At 46.3% G+C, this 21,957-nt stretch overlaps 1 protein-coding gene across 2 annotated transcripts in view; it reads right to left on the reverse strand.

Annotated features, from left to right (window-relative positions):
* Positions 1–21,957, reverse strand: part of ANXA3 (annexin A3) — an 84,441-nt gene that overhangs the window by 41,796 nt on the left and 20,688 nt on the right. For both annotated transcript variants that reach the window (XM_073637083.1, XM_073637081.1), the window contains exon 7: positions 7,005–7,084. In XM_073637083.1, coding sequence (XP_073493184.1) covers positions 7,005–7,084 — 80 coding nt within the window. The remainder of the gene's footprint in view (positions 1–7,004; positions 7,085–21,957) is intronic.

Here is a 21,957-nt window from a genome sequence, read left to right on the forward strand (position 1 = left end):
ACAGCTTCTGGGGAGAGAGAGAACTTGCTTTCTAAATGCCCATTGAAGGACCTCTGCGCCGACAGGACCTCCCACTGAAGAAGTCTCATATGCCCCTGAGCCCATTTGACTGCTGGGAGACAGGCAGTCATAGAGCCCAGGAGGGACATTGTCTCTCTTAGGGACATCACTGGAGATCGCATGGCTTTCAAGACTAAAATGATCAATTTGCGGACCTTGTCTTCTGGGAGGAAGCATGCTTGGAGATGAGAGTCCAGGATTAAACCTAGGAAGATCTGAGTCCTTGAGGGGGTTAGTTTTGACTTTTGGGAATTTACCAACCACCCTAGCTGATGCAACACAGCCGTGACTTCTAGAAGTTGACTGGAGCAGTGGACTTCTGATTTCCCTACTATTAAGAAGTAGTCTAAATAGGGCACGATCACTACGTTCTTGATTCGTAGAAAGGCTGTTACTTCCGCTATTAGTTTTGTGAATATTCTCGGGGCTATGGAGAGGCCGAAGGGTAGGGCAGCAAACTGAAAATGCCTCAGCTCTTTCTGAATGAACAGGGCTACTCTCAGATACTTCTGGTAGTCTGGATGAATTGGGACGTGATAATATGCGTCCTTCAGGTCTATTACTGCCATAAAGCAATTGTGGTGCAAGAGCTTCACTGCCGAGCTCACTGACTCCATCTTGAAAGTCTGGTTTTCTATTAACTGGTTCAGACTCCTGAGGTTGATGATGGTCCTTAAGGACCCGTTGTTTTTTTTTTTATCATGAACAGAGGGGAATAGAATCCCTTCCCTTTTTGTTGTATCAGCACTTCGAGAAGGACCCGTTTCCTTACTAGCCCTAATATTTCAGCTTCCAGTGTTATTTGTTCTTCCTGGACCTTCCTTTTGGGGGTAACCACAAAGGTCCGACAAGGGATCTGGCTGAACAGTATCTTCAGGCCACCACTCACAATTTTCAGAATCCAGGGGTTTGCTGTAATTGCTTTCCAAGCTGGAAAAAAGTGGGAAAGCCTCCCCCCTACCTCCGGCTTGGCTTCATTGGGAGGACTTTTTTATATTTGAGGACGGTCCTCCAAACATATAGCCCGACTCCTTTTTGGACTTGGTCTCCCATCTTCTCCTGTCTCCTGGAGGGCGACCCCGATTAAATTTTCTCCTCCGAAAACCAAACTTTTTTGAGTCCCCTGAAAATCCTGGGAATCCTTTGTTCCTATCGCCCGCCTTTTTTAAAAGGTCTTCCAACTTCTGGCCAAACAGGAGTCTACCGTCACACGGGAGGGAACACAATTTATGCTTGGACTGTAGGTCGCCTGGGCAACCTTTGAGCCACAAGGCCCATCTGGCAGCATTAGATAGACTCGCTGATCTAGCCGAAAGCCTGACAGAGTCTGCTGAAGAGTCCGCCAGGAAGGCTGATGCTGCCTGCATTAGGGGTAGATTTGAAAGGATTCCATCCCTAGAGACCTTTTTATCCTTAAGTTGGTCCTCCAACTGTTGGAGCCACACCATTAGGGATCTTGCCACACAGGTGCCAGCTACCGCTGGCTTCAGGCCTCCTGCTGCAGCTTCCCAAGTGTGACGCAGAAAGGAGTCAGCCTTTTTATCAAGGGCATCTTTTAGGACGCCTGAGTCCTCCAAGGGCAGGGAAGATTTTTGGACAACCTGGCTACAGTCCCGTCAACTTTGGGGATCTTATCCCAAGGCTCAGAGTCCTTCTCTTCGAAGGGGTACCTTCTTTTAGAGAAGGAGGGTAAGGCCCCTGATCTTTCTGGTTTCTTCCACTCTCGGTCAATGAGGCCCTGAATTTTAATGTTTACCGGAAAGGAGTGTCTCTTTTTTTCTCCAAGGCCCGCAAACATAACGTCTTCCCGGGATTTGGAAGTTTTCTCCTCCCCCAGACCCATGGTTGATCTGACTGCTCTAACCAGTCTGTCCGTACTCTCAATGGGGAAACAGGGTCTACCGTTATCCTTTGAGAAAGAGGATGATGAATCACTCAGCCACAGATCCTCGGACTGGGAGGAATCAGAGTTGGAGGAGACATCTCTATGGGATCTTTTCTTCCCTCTAAGCAACCCCTTCAGGGACCCCTGAACCTCTGCGTCGACTATAGATTTCAAATTAGATGCGAAATCCAGGGAATTTTCCGCTATAGTTTTAGCAACGTAGTTCGGGCAAAGCGGCTTTTGCCAATCTATGGGAAGGGAAGTTTGGCATAGGGCACACATTCTGTGCTTTTGCTTGGCGCTACTCTTCTTAGGCTCCTATAAAAGGAAGCACATAAGAGACTTCCCATTACCAAAAGGTGACATTCATGAAGATCACTCACCCCCGGAGGTCACAAACGGGCACCAGATTCGGAGGGTGTAACGGAACCAATGATTCCTTTCTGGATGGTCCAGAGGCGCTTGACACCTTGCTCCTGCGGCTGCCATTGCGATTGCTCGAGCGGCTGTCCGTGTGAGAGGCATCCCTCTGCTTCTTTCGTTGCTGGGGGGGGGGGGGGGGGGGGGGGTTAGCTGCTGCTCTTGGCTATCCTGGCCAGCCATGCTTCAGAAGCGTACCACGCTTCCAGGATAACCCCCCCCCTCCTAAAATAGGGCCATCCGGAACCTCCTCCGGTTCATGGGCCCTCCCCCTTTCCCAGGCCGGAGCTGCAATCACAGGGTGCCGCCATCATGGATCGGGCGCCGCCCCCTGACGTCACCTGGCACGCCTCTCCCAGCGTGCCCCGCACCGTGACGTCAGGCGTGTCATACCCGGAAGTTACCACTCCGATGCGCGGCCGACAGGAGCGGCAGGGGGAGGGCGGTGCCGCGGTCTACGGGAGGACGGAGCCTGCCTCACCGCGTGCGCCCGCTCGGACGCAGGACCCCAGGGGAGCTGCGGACGGCGCTTCTGGAGACTGGAACCCGGTACACAGGCCAGTGCCCGCTCTTCCACACCGGAACAGCCCCAGTTAAGTCTTCTTTCTTCCAGACAGGTTCCCATCAAGGGCAGGAAACCAACTGAAGCGAGGGAGAGGTACCGCCCTTTTATTTCAGATGGTTTCCTGTCCTTGGTGGGGCGGATCCCTCTCTCAAGGGGTGCTGTCATGGGTGAGGGGAAAAATGTTGTACTCAGTAAGGGTAATTTTTTTCAGACCAAGCAGAGGGAGAAAAATTATGGAATCATGAAAAACAAACACACAAAAGAACACTCCAATACATCACTAGTATTTTGGTGCACCACCTCTGGCTTTAATAACAGCTTGCAGTCTCTGAGGCATGGACTTAATGAGTGACAAACAGTACTCTTCATCAATCTGGCTCCAACTTTCTCTGATTGCTGTTGCTAGATCAGCTTTGCAGGTTAGAGCCTTGTCATGGACCATTTTCTTCAACTTCCACCAAAGATTTTCAATTGGATTGAGATCCGGACTATTTGCAGGCCATGACATTGACCTTGTGTGTCTTCTTTCAAGGAATGTTTTCACCGTTTTTGCTCTATGGCAGGATGCATTATCATCTTGAAAAATGATGTCATCATCCCCAAACATCCTTTCAATTGATGGGATAAGAAAACTGTCCAAAATATCAATGTATACTTGGGCATTTATTGAAGATGTAATGACAGCCATCTCCCCAGTGCCTTTACCTGACATGCAGCCCCATATCATCAATGACTGTGGAAATTTGCATGTTCTTTTCATGCAGTCATCTTTATAAATCTCATTGGAACGGCACCAAACAAAAGTTCCAGCATCATCACCTTGCCCAATGCAGATTCGCGATTCATCACGGAATATGACTTTCATCCAGTCATCCACAGTCCAAGATTGCTTTTCCTTAGCCCATTGTAACCTTGTTTTTTTCTGTTTAGGTGTTAATGATGGCTTTTGTTTAGCTTTTCAATATGTAAATCCCATTTACTTTAGGCGGTTTCTTACAGTTTGGTCACAGACATTGACTCCAGTTTCCTCCCATTTGTTCCTCATTTGTTTTGTTGTGCATTTCCTGTTTTGGAGACATATTGCTTTAAGTTTCCGGTCTTGACGCTTTGAGGTCTTCCTTGGTCTACCAGTATATGTTTGCCTTTAACAACCTTCCCATGTTGTTTGTATTTGGTCCAGATTTTAGACACAGCTGACTGTGAACAACCAACATCTTTTGCAACATTGCATGATGATTTACCTTCTTTTAAGAGTTTGATAATCCTCTCCTTTGTTTCAATTGACATCTCTCATGTTGGAGCCATGATTCATGTCAGTCCACTTGGTGCAACAGCTCTCCAAGGTGTGATCACTCCTTTTTAGATGCAGACTAATGAGCAGATCTAATTTGATGCAGTGTTAGTTTTGGAAATGAAAATTTACAGGGTGATTCCATAGTTTTTTCCTCAGAATTGAGTGATTCCATTATTTTTTCCCTCTGCTTGGTCTGAAAATAATTACCCTTACTGAGTACCACATTTTTTATCTTGATTTCTTTTAGTGTTTCTTAAAGCCATAAAGTTGCCATTTGAAATGACTTTAGTTTTGTGCCATGTCTGTGATCTGCTTTTTTTCAACAACATTAAACAACTGAATGAACATCCTCAGAGCAAGGTGATTCCATAATTTTTGCCAGGGGTTGTATATGCTATATCACTTTTTCCATGTATGAGATCTGCAATATATACCAGGACTTTTTAGTGAATAGTAAATTGTATTATACTTTAATCCAGAAAAACCCACCCTTTTCTGTATATGTGCTGCCCTGTTTTTACATAATTAGATGTTCTCTTGTCATATTTTAATAATGAATAATGAAGACTCTTTTAACCCTTTCTAAAAACTTTATTTCGTTAGGTGTTTTGTATATGCTTTTGGCTTAATAATTTAAGATTGAGGATATTGGTGTATTAATTTAGTGTTCCAGCAAAATGATGAGATTTCTGAAATCTCATGCATATGCTGATTATTTGTTCCTTACAGATTTGAATCAGTTTCAAATGTACAGCATGTTAATTCTTTCAGTATTTTTGCAGCGGTTTTAACTATCTAATGAATAAGGAAAAAACCCACATATTTTACGCCACATTTCTTCTGCCAAGAGAGGAGTTTTTGTTGCAGAAATTTCTGTTGCAAATACTCCTACTGTTTACATACTTTGTGGTTTTGCTGCCTTCAACGAATAAACAATTCGCACTGTCCAATAAAAACAAGGAAGACCATTACAAAAAAAAAAAAGTGTGACCAAATTTTTGACTAGTACCTGTGCCCACTGGGACTAAGAAAGCAATGAAAATCTTTGTGCAGCACTGCAGATTATGTTAGCCTTATAGAAAAACTGAAAAGAAAGGGAGATAGAGGCTTTTGGCTGAAATACAACTTTAAAGCGTGGAAAAAAAGCAAGAGTTAGACATACTTTAAGCTAGACTTGCTATACTTTCTTATTTTCTTATGTGTATACCGTATTTTTCGGACTATGAGACGCATTGGACCAAAAGACGCACCTAGGTTTTAGAGGATGAAAATAGAAAAAAAATTTAAGCAAAAAATGTGGTCATGTTGCACTGTTATGGGGGAGAAGGTCTGCTGCTGACACTGGTATAGGGGTAATGTCCCCCAATTCTGCTAATATCCTCTATCCTAGTATATATTGCCCTCCCTCCCTGTTATACGTGGCCCTCATCACCATCCTGGTATGCATGGCACCCCTCACCCCCATCCTGATATGCATGGCACTCCAATCCACCATCCTGGTATGCATGGCAACCCAATCCACCATCCTAGTATGCATGGCACCCCTCATCCCTCTTCCTAGTATGCATGGCACCCCTCATCCCTCTTCCTGGTATGCATGGCACCCCTCATCCCTCTTCCTGGTATGCATGGCACCCCTCATCCAAGTATGCATGGCACGCCTTGCCCCTCTTCCTGGTATCCATGGCACCCCTCACCCATACATACTCAAATACATATTAATGAAGGACCGTTTACAAAAGGTCAAGTAACTATTAAGTCTTACCCTTTTAAGTGGTGCCCCTGCCCTCCCCCCCAGGGAGGATGAAACTCTCCCCCCTACATGCGTTTCGATTACTCTTGTTCACGGGGGAGTAAGCAGTAGTGCTCATAGTACCTTCCAGGACCTTTTTAAGCCATGTGATAGAGGTCACAAGTATGCCTATCAACCAGTCATGTTCCGATACCACGCCGTATGAGCTAATGCCGGCCGCACCAACCACGCGCCCCAGGCGGTCAGATGGCTACTCGCATGGACCGGAGCCCGGATGCATTGCCATGGCTCCTGCACATGCGCACACCCACATAAGGACGCCGAGGTGCGGGCGGAGGGAGCAGGCAGGAAGAGGCTCACGCACACATTGGACAGGATGGCTAGATTAGTATAGTGTGCTTTTTTTGTACAGGAAGAAGGACATAACTGCCACCAATGATTACAATTAATCCAACTTGTTTAAGAATACACATCCAAATCTTTTTAATATTGGACAATTAATAGTGGGCACGCTGACCGTCGGCTGCTGCAGGAGCCGCGCTGAGGTACAGTGTGCCGGCTATTAGGGAAAATTAATATTCAGTGCTCCACACGCCCATGGGCGTGGGGAGAAGTGAATATTCATATTTTTTAGTAGCTGGCACAGCGTAGGCTGCAGCAGGCGGCTCCTGCCTCCTGTGCCCGCTCCACCGCCAATGCTGCTCCCCAACACCACCATATACTGTACACATATATGGTGTATACATTCAGACTATAAGACACCCCCCCCCCCACTTTCCTCCAAAATGTTTAAGGAAAAAAGTGCGTCTTATAGTCCGAAAAATACGGTAGCTATCCTTACCATTTGGGTAATCGTTCGGATAATAATATGGCAAGTGGTAATGATATAGTCTGAAATCCTAATATTAAGGTTTACTTTTTGAAATGAAGGAAAAATATTCAATTCCCTCTAGAAAAGGTTTAATATCAACCTACATTCATAAAAGAAAAAATATTCAAGTAACACAGTGTTGAGTAATAATCTTACATTGGCCAAGAACAGCAATGCTTTCCTGAAGTCAGATGTTGTCTCCGAACTAATGTTATCTCCAAGGCTTTTACTATATGCTGAAAAAAAAAAGGAAAATAATGTATTATATGAAAAAACTATATATATTATATATTTATTTAAAAAGAATTAGATTATTTTATATATATTTTTTTTAAACAGAACAAGTAAAAATAGCAAGTAATTAACCAGTTTGAGACTAGGCCATTTTCCCCTGTTTGTGACGAGGCACATTTTTGTGTTTTTTTTCTTAAGTAGTTTTCTTCTGCAGATATTTAAAATAATTTGGGCTTCAAAAGACCTCTGGGAGGCATTTGAACATTTCAATAATTTGTTTCTTCTATATGAGATTTCCTAAGTAACTGGGGCTGGCATATTTGCTCTGTAACTAAGGCTAATTCAGCTTCCTATGTGCACAGCAGATCCAATGTGGGTCTGTTAGCACCCAGCAGCTCCCGCACACGACCACTGGGTCTGGAGGAGGCTGAAACGTCATCGCTACCTAAACTGTATATACAGTGCTCCTTCAGCGATTTGTATACAGCCATCAGGATGGAAGAAATGGTAACAATCAGAGTTGGTTCAAATTTATTCACTCGTCCAAGTCCATAGGCCAGTATAGCGGTCTGTGACAGCTGCATGGGAGAGCGTCGCTACTCCCTCTCCTGTGCAACAGCCACAGACCACTAGAGAATAAAAAAAAAATGCAACTATTCAATTAGTTTTATTTTTAAGGTGTTCATTGTGAAGTAAAAATGACCTTACAACATGATTTATTTAGCTAAAATTCTTATTGGTGTCATTTTGGGGTACACATGACATTTTGGTCACTTTTTTTGTAGATATGTGACGACTAGTGTTGAGCATTCCGATACTGAAATATCGGGTATCGGCCGATATTCGCGGTATCGGAATTCCGATACTTAATTCCGATACTATTGCAATATCGTATACCGGAATCGGAAGTTCCCATAATGCAATGAGACATTTTCATTTTATTCAGCCAATGAGGATCCTAAGAAGTGTGGGCACATCCTGTTAGGCATGTAGGCATCTTAACTAATGGCATGGCTGTGATTGGCTGCTGAAATGATGTCATGATGCACTATAAAAGCCACCGCCGCCATTTTGAGCTCACTCTGCTGTGAATTCAGTTAGGGATAGGACGCTGTTGTTCTGAGGGACAGTTTTAGCTACCTATTTGCTCTATACTGCTTTACCCAAGCTACTTTCTAAATCACTGTGCCTTGCAGTGCTAGTGCACAGTTCCCTGTGCTGTTCACCGCTATCTGCAAGGTCTGTGTGTGTGAGTGCAGCTCACCCTGTAGTGTGTGCTTCAGCCAAGTCTGGTTGTAGTGCACTCAGTGTGTGTCACTGCCTCATACATTGTCCTTTTTTGCCAATTCATAATTTTTCCTGATATCTCCTATTAGTGTGGTGGTTCCATCTGTATTCAGCTAAATTGGTTCCAAACACACTATATAGGAGTAGATAGAGAAATTTTTTTCCGTCTTGCAGCACTAGTGCACAGTGCTCTGCATCTGTACTGTTCACCGCTGTCTGCAAGGTCTGGTGTGTGAGTGCAGCTCACCCTGTAGTGTGTGCTTCAACCCCGTCTGGTTGTAGTGCACTCAGTGTGTGTCACTGCCTCATACATTGTCCTTTATTGCCAATTCATAATTTTTCCTGATATCTCCTATTAGTGTGGTGGTTCCATCTGTATTCAGCTAAATTGGTTCCAAACACACTATATAGGAGTAGATAGAGAATTTTTTTTCCGTCTTGCAGCACTAGTGCACAGTGCTCTGCATCTGTACTGTTCACCGCTGTCTGCAAGGTCTGGTGTGTGAGTGCAGCTCACCCTGTAGTGTGTGCTTCAACCCCGTCTGGTTGTAGTGCACTCAGTGTGTGTCACTGCCTCATACATTGTCCTTTATTGCCAATTCATAATTTTTCCTGATATCTCCTATTAGTGTGGTGGTTCCATCTGTATTCAGCTAAATTGGTTCCAAACACACTATATAGGAGTAGATAGAGAATTTTTTTTCCGTCTTGCAGCACTAGTGCACAGTGCTCTGCATCTGTACTGTTCACCGCTGTCTGCAAGGTCTGGTGTGTGAGTGCAGCTCACCCTGTAGTGTGTGCTTCAACCCCGTCTGGTTGTAGTGCACTCAGTGTGTGTCACTGCCTCATACATTGTCCTTTTTTGCCAATTCATAATTTTTCCTGATTTCTCCTATTAGTGTGGTGGTTCCATCTGTATTCAGCTAAATTGGTTCCAAACACACTATATAGGAGTAGTTAAAGGAGCCTTTCTGCAGCATTGGGCCCTGCAGCCCCAGCCAGATTAGTATTAGCCTATTTTTTGCAGCCTCATCTATTGCATTGTAGGTTACCTTCCTACATTGTAATAGCTACAAAAAGTTTGTGATACTATCGTTATTACATCTTTAGGCACATCCAGTGTCTTTTTGTGACAAAAAAAACCTAAATAAAGTTCACCAAACACTCCACTGTACAGTTGTGTAGGCCACATTAGCTCATATTAAAGTCTAGTCCACACTTTATAAAATTAGTGTTTCTTATACCTGTTAGCAGCTGTTCAGGAATAAGCACACTAAGCCCTTAGTACTTTTCTGCCTATCTTTATCAGTCTACCAAGATGAAGAAGGCAGGGAGTAAGGCATGTGGTCGTGGTCGTGGGCGTGGGCGTGGAGTTTCTGCAGGGAGAGGACGTGAGGATTCTGTGCCTGCAGGGAGAGGACGTGGGGATTCTGTGCCTGCTGCGGGCACCAGTGACTCAGCATCCCCCAGTTTTACCAGGGAACAGTCCTTTATGCGCAGCTTTGTAGGAGCTAGCCGTACCCCACTGCTGCGCGAGGACCAAATTGAAGCCGTTGTCGGATGGATGGCAGCTAACGCATCGACTTCAATTAGTTCCAGATCCTCTCAGGTCCTGAGCACTGAAGAGCACCCATCTGTCTCTTCACCACCTGCCAAATTGCCCAGGCAGTCAGAGAGCCCTGGACAGGAGCCATCTCTACTTCTGTTCTCTGAATCTCTTGGCTTGGAAAGAGGGGGCCAGCCAAGCAGAATTCGAGAATTTGAAGAAGAGGTAGTATGCAGTGATGCGCAACCGTTTTGTCTCTCTGAATCTGAAGAGGCGGGTGGGCCAGTGCCTATGGTCAGCAGCACACCTCAGTACGCATCTGATGATGAGACTCAGGTGCCACTTTCTGGTGCGTACTGTGCTGTCGAGACTACCCAGGAGAAGCAGTTGTTTGAAGAGGGTGGTGTAGATGATGAGGTCCTTGACCCATCATGGCGTGAGGGACAGGAAGGTGGTGGGAGCAGCTCTGAGGAAGAGATTCCCCGAACGGCCCAAAAAGGAGGGAGAGGGAGGGGGCAGACTTGGTTGCCTGTAGCCTCCACTTCGGCACCCATTAGGAGCATGGCTCTTCCAAAATCCAAAGCGGGCGCTCCCAAGACTTGCAGTGCCTGGTCCTTTTTTGACACAGTTGCAGATGACATTTGCTTTGTCAAATGCAAGCTGTGTAATCAGAAGGTGAAAAGAGGGAAAAGTGTCAGCAACCTCAATACCACAAATATGTGGAAACATGTGCGGACCAAGCACGTGGTGGAGTTACACAAACACACTGAAGACCTAGGCCAACCTACAGCGCCACCTACCACCTCTTCAGCTCGTGTTGTAGCCTCTTCCTCCAGCTCACACACAGCTGGTTCGGCTTCCTCACAGGATCGCCATGGAAGAATCTCTGGCACTGTTGTACAGAGACACAGTGTAATTCCACCCACAGCACCACTTTCCCAGTCATCCTCACACTCCCAGGCCAGTCTACAGCCATCGTTAGCACAGGCATGGGAGAAAAGGCGCCCATACTCGGCAAACCACCCCCGAGCACAGGCTCTGAATGCTGGCATTGCTAAACTACTGGCCCTTGAAATGCTATCATTCAGGCTGGTGGAGACTGACACATTCCGTAACTTTATGGCATTGGCAGTCCCACAATACAACGTGCCCAGCCGCTTTTATTTCAGCAGGCAAGCCGTCCCTGCCCTGCAACATCATGTGGAGGGAAAAATTAAACATGCGCTACAAAACGCCGTCAGTAGCAAGGTCCACCTGACCACTGATGCGTGGACCAGTAAGCATGGACAGGGACGATACCTTTCCCTCACTGCCCATTGGGTAAATGTTGTGGAGCCGGGTACAGATCTTGAGAGTGGCGCTGTACGTGTTCTGCCAACTCCAAGGATTGCAGGAATCCAGTCTGTACACATTGACTCCTCCTCATACTCCAGTTCCTCTGAATCAGCGCTGCAGGAGCCGTCACGGTCTACCTCCACATCGACCCGTGAACGGTTACCTGTTATGATGACCGATATGAGCACAGCCGCGGCCAAACGTCAACAGGCCGTATTAAAATTAATTTCTTTGGGGAATCGAAGCCACACAGCGCAGGAGCTCTGGAATGCCATCAAGCAGCAGAGTGACGTGTGGTTTGTGCCAGCGAATCTCCAGCCAGGCATGGTAGTGTGTGACAATGGCCGAAATCTGGTGGCAGCTCTGGGCCTAGGCAACCTCACTCACATCCCATGTCTGGCACATGTGCTCAACTTGGTCGTGCAGAGTTTTTTGAGGGACTATCCGGATCTTGATGCACTGCTTCACAAGGTCCGCATAGAGTGCGCTCACTTGCGGCGTTCCAGCAATGCAAGATCACGCATTGCAGCTCTGCAGCGCCGATTATGTCTTCCGGAACATCGCATCATATGTGACCTACCCACCAGGTGGAATTCAACGTTACATATGTTGGAGAGGTTGTGTGAGCAGCAGGCAGCAGTAATGGAGTACCAGCTGCAGCAGGCGCAAACAAGTCGCAGTGCGCGCCGTTCACACTTCACCACCACTGAGTGGGCCTCTATGAAGGACATTTGCCACGTTTTGCGTGCCTTCGATTATTCCACGCGGATGGCGAGTGCAGATGATGCACTAGTCAGCATGACTATCCCCCTTATCTGCCTGCTTGAAAAAACACTGCAAGCACTAAGGGACGAGGTTTTGGAACAGGTGGAGGATGAGGAGTCACAAATGCCATCTGCTTCTCTACAGTCTGCGCAACGTGGTTCCTCACAAAGGCCTAGGCAGGGGACACTTTGTGAGGAGGATGAGGAGGAGTCAATGGATGAGGAAGACATCTGTCCAGAGGAGGGAGGTACACAATGCTCTAGTAGTCAGTATCTAGAGCGAGGGTGGGGTGATGCAGAGCAGGCAGAGATCACGCCTCAAGCAGGGGACAGCGTTTCTTGGCCAGTTGGCAGTCTGCAGCACATGGTTGATTTCATGCTGCAGTGCCTCAGAAACGACCGCCGCATCGCCCACATTCTCAACACGGCTGATTATTGGGTGTCCACCCTCCTAGATCCTCGCTACCGGGACAACTTACAAAGCCTCATAACACCATTGAACCGGGAGCGTAAAATGCGGGAGTACCAAGACGCACTGGTGCATTCCATCATGTTCTCCATTCCAACCGAGAGCAGTGCTGCTAGTGCTTTACAAAGCAGCTCAGTGCGTCGAGGCAGTGGAGGAAGCTCTGCACAAAGAGGGAGCAGAAGCAGCGCCTCAGCACAAGGCAAGACCAGTATGGCCGAAATGTGGCAAAGTTTTGTGTCCCCGCCGCCACAAATGTCTACACCATCACAGACAGCTCCAGTCAGCAGGAGGCAACGTTTCCGTCAGATGGTGACAGACTACATGTCTTGCCCTCTTAGTGTACTCCCAGACGGCTCTTCTCCCTTCAAGTTTTGGGTCTGTAAGCTGGATACATGGCCAGAGCTTAGTCAGTATGCACTGGAGGTGCTAGCTTGCCCTGCTGCTAGTGTATTATCGGAACGCGTCTTTAGTGCCGCAGGTGGTGTACTAACAGACCGTCGCATGCGACTATCCTCCGATAACGTTGACCGGCTTACTTTTCTCAAAATGAACAAGGCCTGGATCTCTCATGAATTTGCCAGTCCTCTTCCAGAATAAATAATTGGTTGGCAACAGTATCCAGGTCTCCTGTTCTGTTCATGTTTCTACCACCTGAACTGTAATCCCTGAGCTCCAACACCGCCAGTTGGCGCTCGGAAGTGCCGTCTGCACAGTCAACACTTGCTGCCGTGTTATTGGGGTTCAGTAACGTCAGCTGTTCTCCTGCTGTGCGGACGGCAATTTCTCCTGATTTGTCCACATCCACTGTACTACACATTTTAAAGTTGCTCCAATTACTCCTCTGGCTCCTCTGTTTTCATTCTTATCCCTGGGCTCCAGCACCGCCAGTTGGCGCTCGGAAGTGCTGTCTGCACAGTCAACACTTGCTACCATGTTATTGGGGTTCAGTAACGTCAGCTGTTCCCCTGCTGTGCGGACGGCAATTTCTCCTGCTCTGTCCACATTCTCACTACTACAGATTTTAAAGTTGCTCCAATTACACCTCTGGCTCCTCTGTTTTCAGTATTATCCCTGAGCTCCAACACCGCCAGTTGGCGCACGGAAGTGCCGTCTGCACAGTCAACACTTGCTGCCGTGTTATTGGGGTTCAGTAACGTCAGCTGTTCTCCTGCTGTGCGGACGGCAATTTCTCCTGCTTTGTCCAAATCCACTGTACTACACATTTTAAAGTTGCTCGAATTACACCTCTGGCTCCTCTGTTTTCATTCTTATCCCTGGGCTCCAGCACCGCCAGTTGGCGCTCGGAAGTGCCGTCTGCACAGTCAACACTTGCTGCCGTGTTATTGGGGTTCAGTAACGTCAGCTGTTCTCCTGCTGTGCGGACGGCAATTTCTCCTGCTTTGTCCACATCCACTGTACTACACATTTTAAAGTTGCTCGAATTACACCTCTGGCTCCTCTGTTTTCATTCTTATCCCTGGGCTCCAGCACCGCCAGTTGGCGCTCGGAAGTGCCGTCTGCACAGTCAACACTTGCTACCATGTTATTGGGGTTCAGTAACGTCAGCTGTTCCCCTGCTGTGTTCACGGCAATTTCTCCTGCTCTGTCCATATTCACTGTGCTACTTATTTAAAACTTGCTCCAATTACACCTCTGGCTCCTCCGTTTTTAGTATTTACCCTGGGCTCCAACACCGCCAGTTGGCGCTCGGAAGTGCTGTCTGCACAGTCAACACTTGCTGCCGTGTTATTGGGGTTCAGTAACGTCAGCTGTTCCCCTGCTGTGCGGACGGCAATTTCTCCTGCTCTGTCCACATTCTCACTACTACAGATTTTAAAGTTGCTCGAATTACACCTCTGGCTCCTCTGTTTTCATTCTTATCCCTGGGCTCCAGCACCGCCAGTTGGCGCTCGGAAGTGCTGTCTGCACAGTCAACACTTGCTACCATGTTATTGGGGTTCAGTAACGTCAGCTGTTCCCCTGCTGTGCGGACGGCAATTTCTCCTGCTCTGTCCACATTCTCACTACTACAGATTTTAAAGTTGCTCCAATTACACCTCTGGCTCCTCTGTTTTCATTCTTATCCCTGGGCTCCAGCACCGCCAGTTGGCGCTCGGAAGTGCCGTCTGCACAGTCAACACTTGCTGCGGTGTTATTGGGGTTCGGTAACGTCAGCTGTTCCCCTGCTGTGTTCACGGCAATTTCTCCTGCTCTGTCCATATTCACTGTGCTACTTATTTAAAACTTGCTCCAATTACACCTCTGGCTCCTCCGTTTTTAGTATTTACCCTGGGCTCCAACACCGCCAGTTGGCGCTCGGAAGTGCTGTCTGCACAGTCAACACTTGCTGCCGTGTTATTGGGGTTCAGTAACGTCAGCTGTTCTCCTGCTGTGCGGACGGCAATTTCTCCTGCTTTGTCCACATCCACTGTACTACACATTTTAAAGTTGCTCGAATTACACCTCTGGCTCCTCTGTTTTCATTCTTATCCCTGGGCTCCAGCACCGCCAGTTGGCGCTCGGAAGTGCCGTCTGCACAGTCAACACTTGCTGCGGTGTTATTGGGGTTCGGTAACGTCAGCTGTTCCCCTGCTGTGTTCACGGCAATTTCTCCTGCTCTGTCCATATTCACTGTGCTACTTATTTAAAACTTGCTCCAATTACACCTCTGGCTCCTCCGTTTTTAGTATTTACCCTGGGCTCCAATACCGCTAGTTGCTGCTCAGAAGTGCCGTCTGCACAGTCAACGCTTGCTCCAGTGTTATTGGGATTCAGTAACGTCAGCTGATCCCCAGCTGTGTGTCCGGCAAATTCTCCTGCTTTGTCCACATCCACTGTAGTACGGATTTAAAACCTCCTCCAAATACACCTCTGGCTCTTCTGTTTTTAGTATTTACCCTGGGCTCCAGCACCGCCAGCTGGTTCTCGGCAGTTCCATTGGCTCTTGTACCTTCTGCTACCCATCCGGGTTCCAGTACCGTCAGCTGGTCCTCGGTAGTTCCATTTGCTCTTGTATCTTCTGCTACCCATCCGGGTTCCAGTACCGTCAGCTGGTTCTCGGCAGTGTCTTTGGCACGGGTACTCCCTCCTGCCCAGCCTGGTTCCAGCACGCCAGCTGTTTCCGGGTAGTGTCAACGTCACTTTGCCTCCAATGCGTTGTCCTGTCGTGTTGCGGTCGGGTTAGCCGACTCTATGGTGCCTGCAGTTTAGGTGACTCCTATGTGGGCTGCGGGATCTGGCAATGAAGGCTGGTTCCATAGTGCCAATAGGACAAGCACCCTCTGTAGGACTGTGGGTTTTGGTAACTGCGGCCGGCTCGCGGCCTTGAACTTTTTTTTTACATGGGTACCTTCTGCTACCCATCCGGGTTCCAGTACCGTCAGCTGGTTCTCGGCAGTGCCTTTGGATTAGGTGCCTCCTTCTCGGTATCCAAGTTCCACCAACGTCTGCTGGTCCTTGGTAGTGCTTTCTGGCACAGGTACCTCCTGCTTAGTAACAGAGTTCCAGTAACATCAGCTGGTCCTCGGTAGTTCCATTGGCTCTTGTACCTTCTGCTACCCATCCGGGTTCCAGTACCGTCAGCTGGTCCTCGGTAGTTCCATTTGCTCTTGTATCTTCTGCTACCCATCCGGGTTCCAGTACCGTCAGCTGGTTCTCGGCAGTGTCTTTGGCACGGGTACTCCCTCCTGCCCAGCCTGGTTCCAGCATGCCAGCTGTTTCCGGGTAGTGTCAACGTCACTTTGCCTCCAATGCGTTGTCCTGTCGTGTTGCGGTCGGGTTAGCCGACTCTATGGTGCCTGCAGTTTAGGTGACTCCTATGTGGGCTGCGGGATCTGGCAATGAAGGCTGGTTCCATAGTGCCAATAGGACAAGCACCCTCTGTAGGACTGTGGGTTTTGGTAACTGCGGCCGGCTCGCGGCCTTGAACTTTTTTTTTACATGGGTACCTTCTGCTACCCATCCGGGTTCCAGTACCGTCAGCTGGTTCTCGGCAGTGCCTTTGGATTAGGTGCCTCCTTCTCGGTATCCAAGTTCCACCAACGTCTGCTGGTCCTTGGTAGTGCTTTCTGGCACAGGTACCTCCTGCTTAGTAACCGAGTTCCAGTAACATCAGCTGGTCCTCGGTAGTTCCATTGGCTCTTGTACCTTCTGCTACCCATCCGGGTTCCAGTACCGTCAGCTGGTCCTCGGTAGTTCCATTTGCTCTTGTATCTTCTGCTACCCATCCGGGTTCCAGTACCGTCAGCTGGTTCTCGGCAGTGTCTTTGGCACGGGTACTCCCTCCTGCCCAGCCTGGTTCCAGCACGCCAGCTGTTTCCGGGTAGTGTCAACGTCACTTTGCCTCCAATGCGTTGTCCTGTCGTGTTGCGGTCGGGTTAGCCGACTCTATGGTGCCTGCAGTTTAGGTGACTCCTATGTGGGCTGCGGGATCTGGCAATGAAGGCTGGTTCCATAGTGCCAATAGGACAAGCACCCTCTGTAGGACTGTGGGTTTTGGTAACTGCGGCCGGCTCGCGGCCTTGAACTTTTTTTTTACATGGGTACCTTCTGCTACCCATCCGGGTTCCAGTACCGTCAGCTGGTTCTCGGCAGTGCCTTTGGATTAGGTGCCTCCTTCTCGGTATCCAAGTTCCACCAACGTCTGCTGGTCCTTGGTAGTGCTTTCTGGCACAGGTACCTCCTGCTTAGTAACCGAGTTCCAGTAACATCAGCTGGTCCTCGGTAGTTCCATTGGCTCTTGTACCTTCTGCTATCCATCCGGGTTCCAGTACCGTCAGCTGGTCCTCGGTAGTTCCTCAGCTTTCTTGTACCTTCTGCTACATTTCCAAGTTCAAGCTTTTTGAAATGGTTCTTGGTAATCACTCTGGATCTCCCTGACGAGGACCCTGAAGACGAGGACCCTGAAGACCAACCCTAAGAAGACGAGGACCCCGAAGACAATGACCCTGAAGACGAGGACCCTGAAGACCACCCCGAAGAAGACGAGGACCCTGAAGACCACCCCGAAGAAGACGAGGACCCTGAAGACCACCCCGAAGAAGACGAGGACCCCGAAGACGAGGACCCAGAAGACCAACCCGAAGAAGACGAGGACCCCGAAGACGAGGACCCCCGAAGACGACGACCCTGAAGACCACCCCGAAGAAGACCAAGAAGATGACCCTGAAGAAGTTGACCAAGAAGACAAAGAAGAGAAGACAAGCACCAAGATACAGAAAAACAAGAGACAGAAAACCAAGAAGCAGAAATACAAGAAGCTGCAGAACAAAAAGCGGAAGAACATTAAGCATAAGACTAAAAATCAGAGCAAAAGATAATATCTAAATTATAAGCAGAAGATGACTAAGCAGTGTATGGGGGTGAGTCCGTTCCTCCTCGTGGTGCCCCTGGAAAAGACCTGCTGCTGCAGGCCAAACTGAACGCGGACAAATCCTGTTGTAAATCTTTTGTGACGGGCAGAACGAAAGGTGTAATGTCCAACCTTTTATAGATAACAACTACAGGAATGCCTGTCACAAATAAGAATATGATGAAGAAGAAGAATATGAAGAAGATGAAGAAGTAGAATATGAAGAATGTAAAAAAAAGAATAATACGAAGAAGGTGAAGAAGAAGAAGGTGAAGAAGAAGTGGATGAAAAAGATGCTGAGGATGATGAAGGAGAAAGTGTGGGAGAAGTAAAAAAGAAGGTGAAGAGCATGGAAGTAGTGAAACATAAATATCTGACAAAATATAAAAATACTTAACATAGTTAATATTTCCGTAACTCAGAACATAATAAAAAAATATTAATTCCTGCTATTCCATTTGACTGGGCTAAACCTCTATGCCTTTATTGTCTCCCCCACCTCCCCCAATACATTCTACATTATTCTTAGTTGTTTTCCTTCATGTAGAAATAACCTACAAGGAAAGAAAGGGTTTATTTTAATTCCGATATTTATGTCCCATTGACTTGCATTGGTTTCCGGTATCGGAATCGGCGATATCCGATACTTTTTCGGTATCGGTCCGATCCAATCCGATCCGATATTTCCCGATATCGGAAGGTATCGCTCAACACTAGTGACGACTGAAAAATTTAAAATATACAAATTTGGCAATACCTCAAGTCTGTTTACCCAAAATTTTAGATTAACTAATATATATTTTTTGCTTTGTTTTATTCTGTGCAAGGTGACTTGATAACCCCCCTTTGCGGCCCACTGAAAGCAAAATATCAATTTGTATATTTTTAGTAAGGCATTTAATTATATATGAATTATGTGAATAAGAAATGTTCTTAAAAATGTTAAAAAAAATAGTTTCCCTGAATTAAAAACAGAGTTACCAAGTTTGTTGCTACTGGGAACTGATGACCGTATTAACCCCTTAAGGACTGAGCCACTTTGTACGTTAATGACCTGGCCAATTTTTTCAATTCTGACCACTGTCAATTTATGAGGTAATACCTCTGGAATGCTTCAAAGTAGGCCCCTGATTCTGAGACTGTTTTTTCGTGACATATTGTACTTCATGATTGTGGTAAAATTTATTTGATATTACTTTCGTTTATTTGTAAAATAAACAGAAATTTGGAGAAAATTTTTAAAATTTTGCAATTTTCAAACTTTGAATTGTTATGCCCTGAAATCAGAGAGATGTCACACAAAATAGTTAATAAATAACATTTCCCATATGTCTACTTTACATCAGCACAATTTTGTAACCAAATTTTTTTTTGTTAGGGAGCTATAAGGGTTAAAAGTTGACCAGCGATTTCTCATTTTTCCAACAAAATTTACAAAACCTTTTTTTTTTTTAGGGACCACGTCACATTTGAAGTCACTTTGAGAGGCCTATATGACAGAAAATACCCAAAAGTGACACCATTCTAAAAACTGCACCCCTTAAGTGCTCAAAACCACATCCAAGAAGTTTATTAACCCTTCAGGTGCTTCACAGGAACTGAAGCAATAAGGAAGAAAAAAATTAACATTTAACTTTTTTTCACAAAATATTAAATTTAGACCAAATTTTTTTTATTTTCACAAGGGTAACAGATAAAATGGACCCCAAAATGTATTGTGCAATTTCTCCTGAACATGCTGATACCAAATATGTGGTGGAAAACTACTGTTTGGGCGCATGGCAGGGTTCGGAATTGAAGGAGAGCCATTTGACTTTTTGAATTCAAAATAATCAGCGAACGTCATATTGCGTTTGGAGACACCCTGATGTGCCTAAACAGTGGAAACCCCCCACAAGTGACCCCATTTTGGTAACTAGACCCCTCAATGAACTTATCTAGATATGCGATGAGCACTTTGAGCCCATAGGTGCTTCACAGAAGTTTATAACAAAGATGTTAAAAAAAAAAAAAAAAAACATGTTCTTTCAACCCTTAATTTTTTATTTTCACAAGGGTAACAGGAGAAAATGGACCCCAAAAGTTGTTGTGAAATTTCTCCTGAGCAAGCGATACCCTATATGTGGCAGAAAACCACTGTTTGGGCGCACGGCAGGGTTCGGAAGGGAAGGAGCGCCATTTGATTTTTTGAATTCAAAATTTGCTTGAACAATTAGCGGACGCCATGTCGCGTTTGGGGAGCCCCTGATGTGCCTAAACAGCGGAAACCCCCCACAAGTGACCCTATTTTGGAAAGTAGACCCCTCAATGAACTTATCTAGATATGTGGTGAGCACTTTGAACCCCCATGTGCTTCTCAGAAGTTTATAACGTAGAGCCGTGAAAATAAAAAATCCCCCAAATTTTTCTCTTTTAGCCCCAAATTTTTTTATTTTCACAAGGGTAACAGGAGAAAAATGACCTCATTTTGTTGTTCTTGTTGTGCAATTTCTCCTGAGTACGCCAATACCCTACATGTAATTGGCAACTACTTTTGATGCACAGTGCAAAGGTCAGAAAGGAAGGAGCACCATATTATAGTACAGATTTTACTGTTATGGTTTGAGGGTGCCATGACCCACTGTGAGATCCCCCAAGGTGCCGTACAAGCAGATTCCCACATAAATGACCCCATTTTACAAACTACACCTCTCAATGAACTCATCTAGGGGTGCAGTGATCATACTGGCACCAAGGGTGTGTCACAGAATTTTTATTCCATTGGGCAGTGAGGAAAAAAATAATTACATTTTTACCAGAAAAAATGTTGTTTTAGCCCCAGATTTGACATTTTCACACTGGGATAATGGATAAAAATGGCACCATAATTTGTCTAATAATTTCTGCTGAATGTGGCAATACCTCATATGTGGCTGTACAGTACTGCTTGGCCACACGGCAACACTCGGGAGGGACGGAGCGCTATTTGCCTCCTGGAGCGAAGATTTTCCTAGAATAGTTTTTGTACCCCATATACAGAGCCCCTTAATGCTAGAAGAGCAGAATCCCCCCTCAAGTGACCCCATTTTTGCAATTATACCCCTGCCAAACATGTGGACACTAAATGTGGTTTAGACACACTGGGGTGCTCAGAAGGGAGGGGGGATTTGGATTTGGGAGCGCAGAATTTGCTGAATTTCTTTTGGGGGGCGAGGAGCCATTTAGCTTTTCCAGAGCCTTTGTACTACCCGTAACGTGGAAGCCCCCTATATTTCCATTAATACATGACAGACCTGAGTGGGGGCTTTTATTTGAAGCTTTTATTGGGAACATTTTACATAACATTTTAGATCACATTTATCCGGCGCCCTACGCTGAGCACTTACTTTGGGGTTTCCATCTAAATCTCCAAATGACGTGATTCAGATGAAACCCTGGAGGGATCCATTCACTATAATGAGATGAGGCAGCAGAGTTACTCTGGACTCCGTCTGGCCTCTGTTTAGCGTTATCCTTCTTTTCAGAGGTGCACAAAACTGTGGCTGACCGCGCTTTTATTTACGCCTAAAAAGATGGACACCGCCGGATCATAGGCCAGACGCCGTCCACAGTGCCTCCATCTGTCTCATTACAGGGAATCTTCCATCAGGGGTTTCCATCTGAATTACGTATTTCAGAGATTTACACGGAAACCCCGGTGTAAGCGATAAATGTGCGCTGAGCAATACTGCGATCTTTGGGAGGCAGAATAAACAAACCTGAAGCAGGTGAAGAATTGGTTTTATATATTTTTTACGTCGTTCCTTGTGCAGTATAAAAGTGATTCGGCGGCTTTATTCTTCGGGTCGGTGCGATTATCGCTTTTTTTTTTGCATCTCCATATTTAGAGAGCTATAATTTTTCAATATTTCAGCCGACAGTCATGTGGCAGCTTATTTTTTTGCGGGACGAGTTGACGTTTTTATTGGTACCATTTTTGGGCAAATTAAATTTTTTGATCGCTTTCTATTCTGATTTTTGGGAGGCAGAATGAACAAAAAACAACAATTCAGGATTTTTTTTTGTTGTTGTTATTTGTATGGTAAAATTGATAAGGCAGCTTTATTCTTTGGGTCAGTACGTTTACAGCAGTACCACATTTATGT

This window comes from Phyllobates terribilis, unplaced genomic scaffold (genome assembly GCF_046119375.1).
Source record: "Phyllobates terribilis strain yellow unplaced genomic scaffold, ASM4611937v1 Scaffold_1__5_contigs__length_1240528914, whole genome shotgun sequence".
Taxonomy (NCBI): Eukaryota; Metazoa; Chordata; class Amphibia; order Anura; family Dendrobatidae; genus Phyllobates; species Phyllobates terribilis.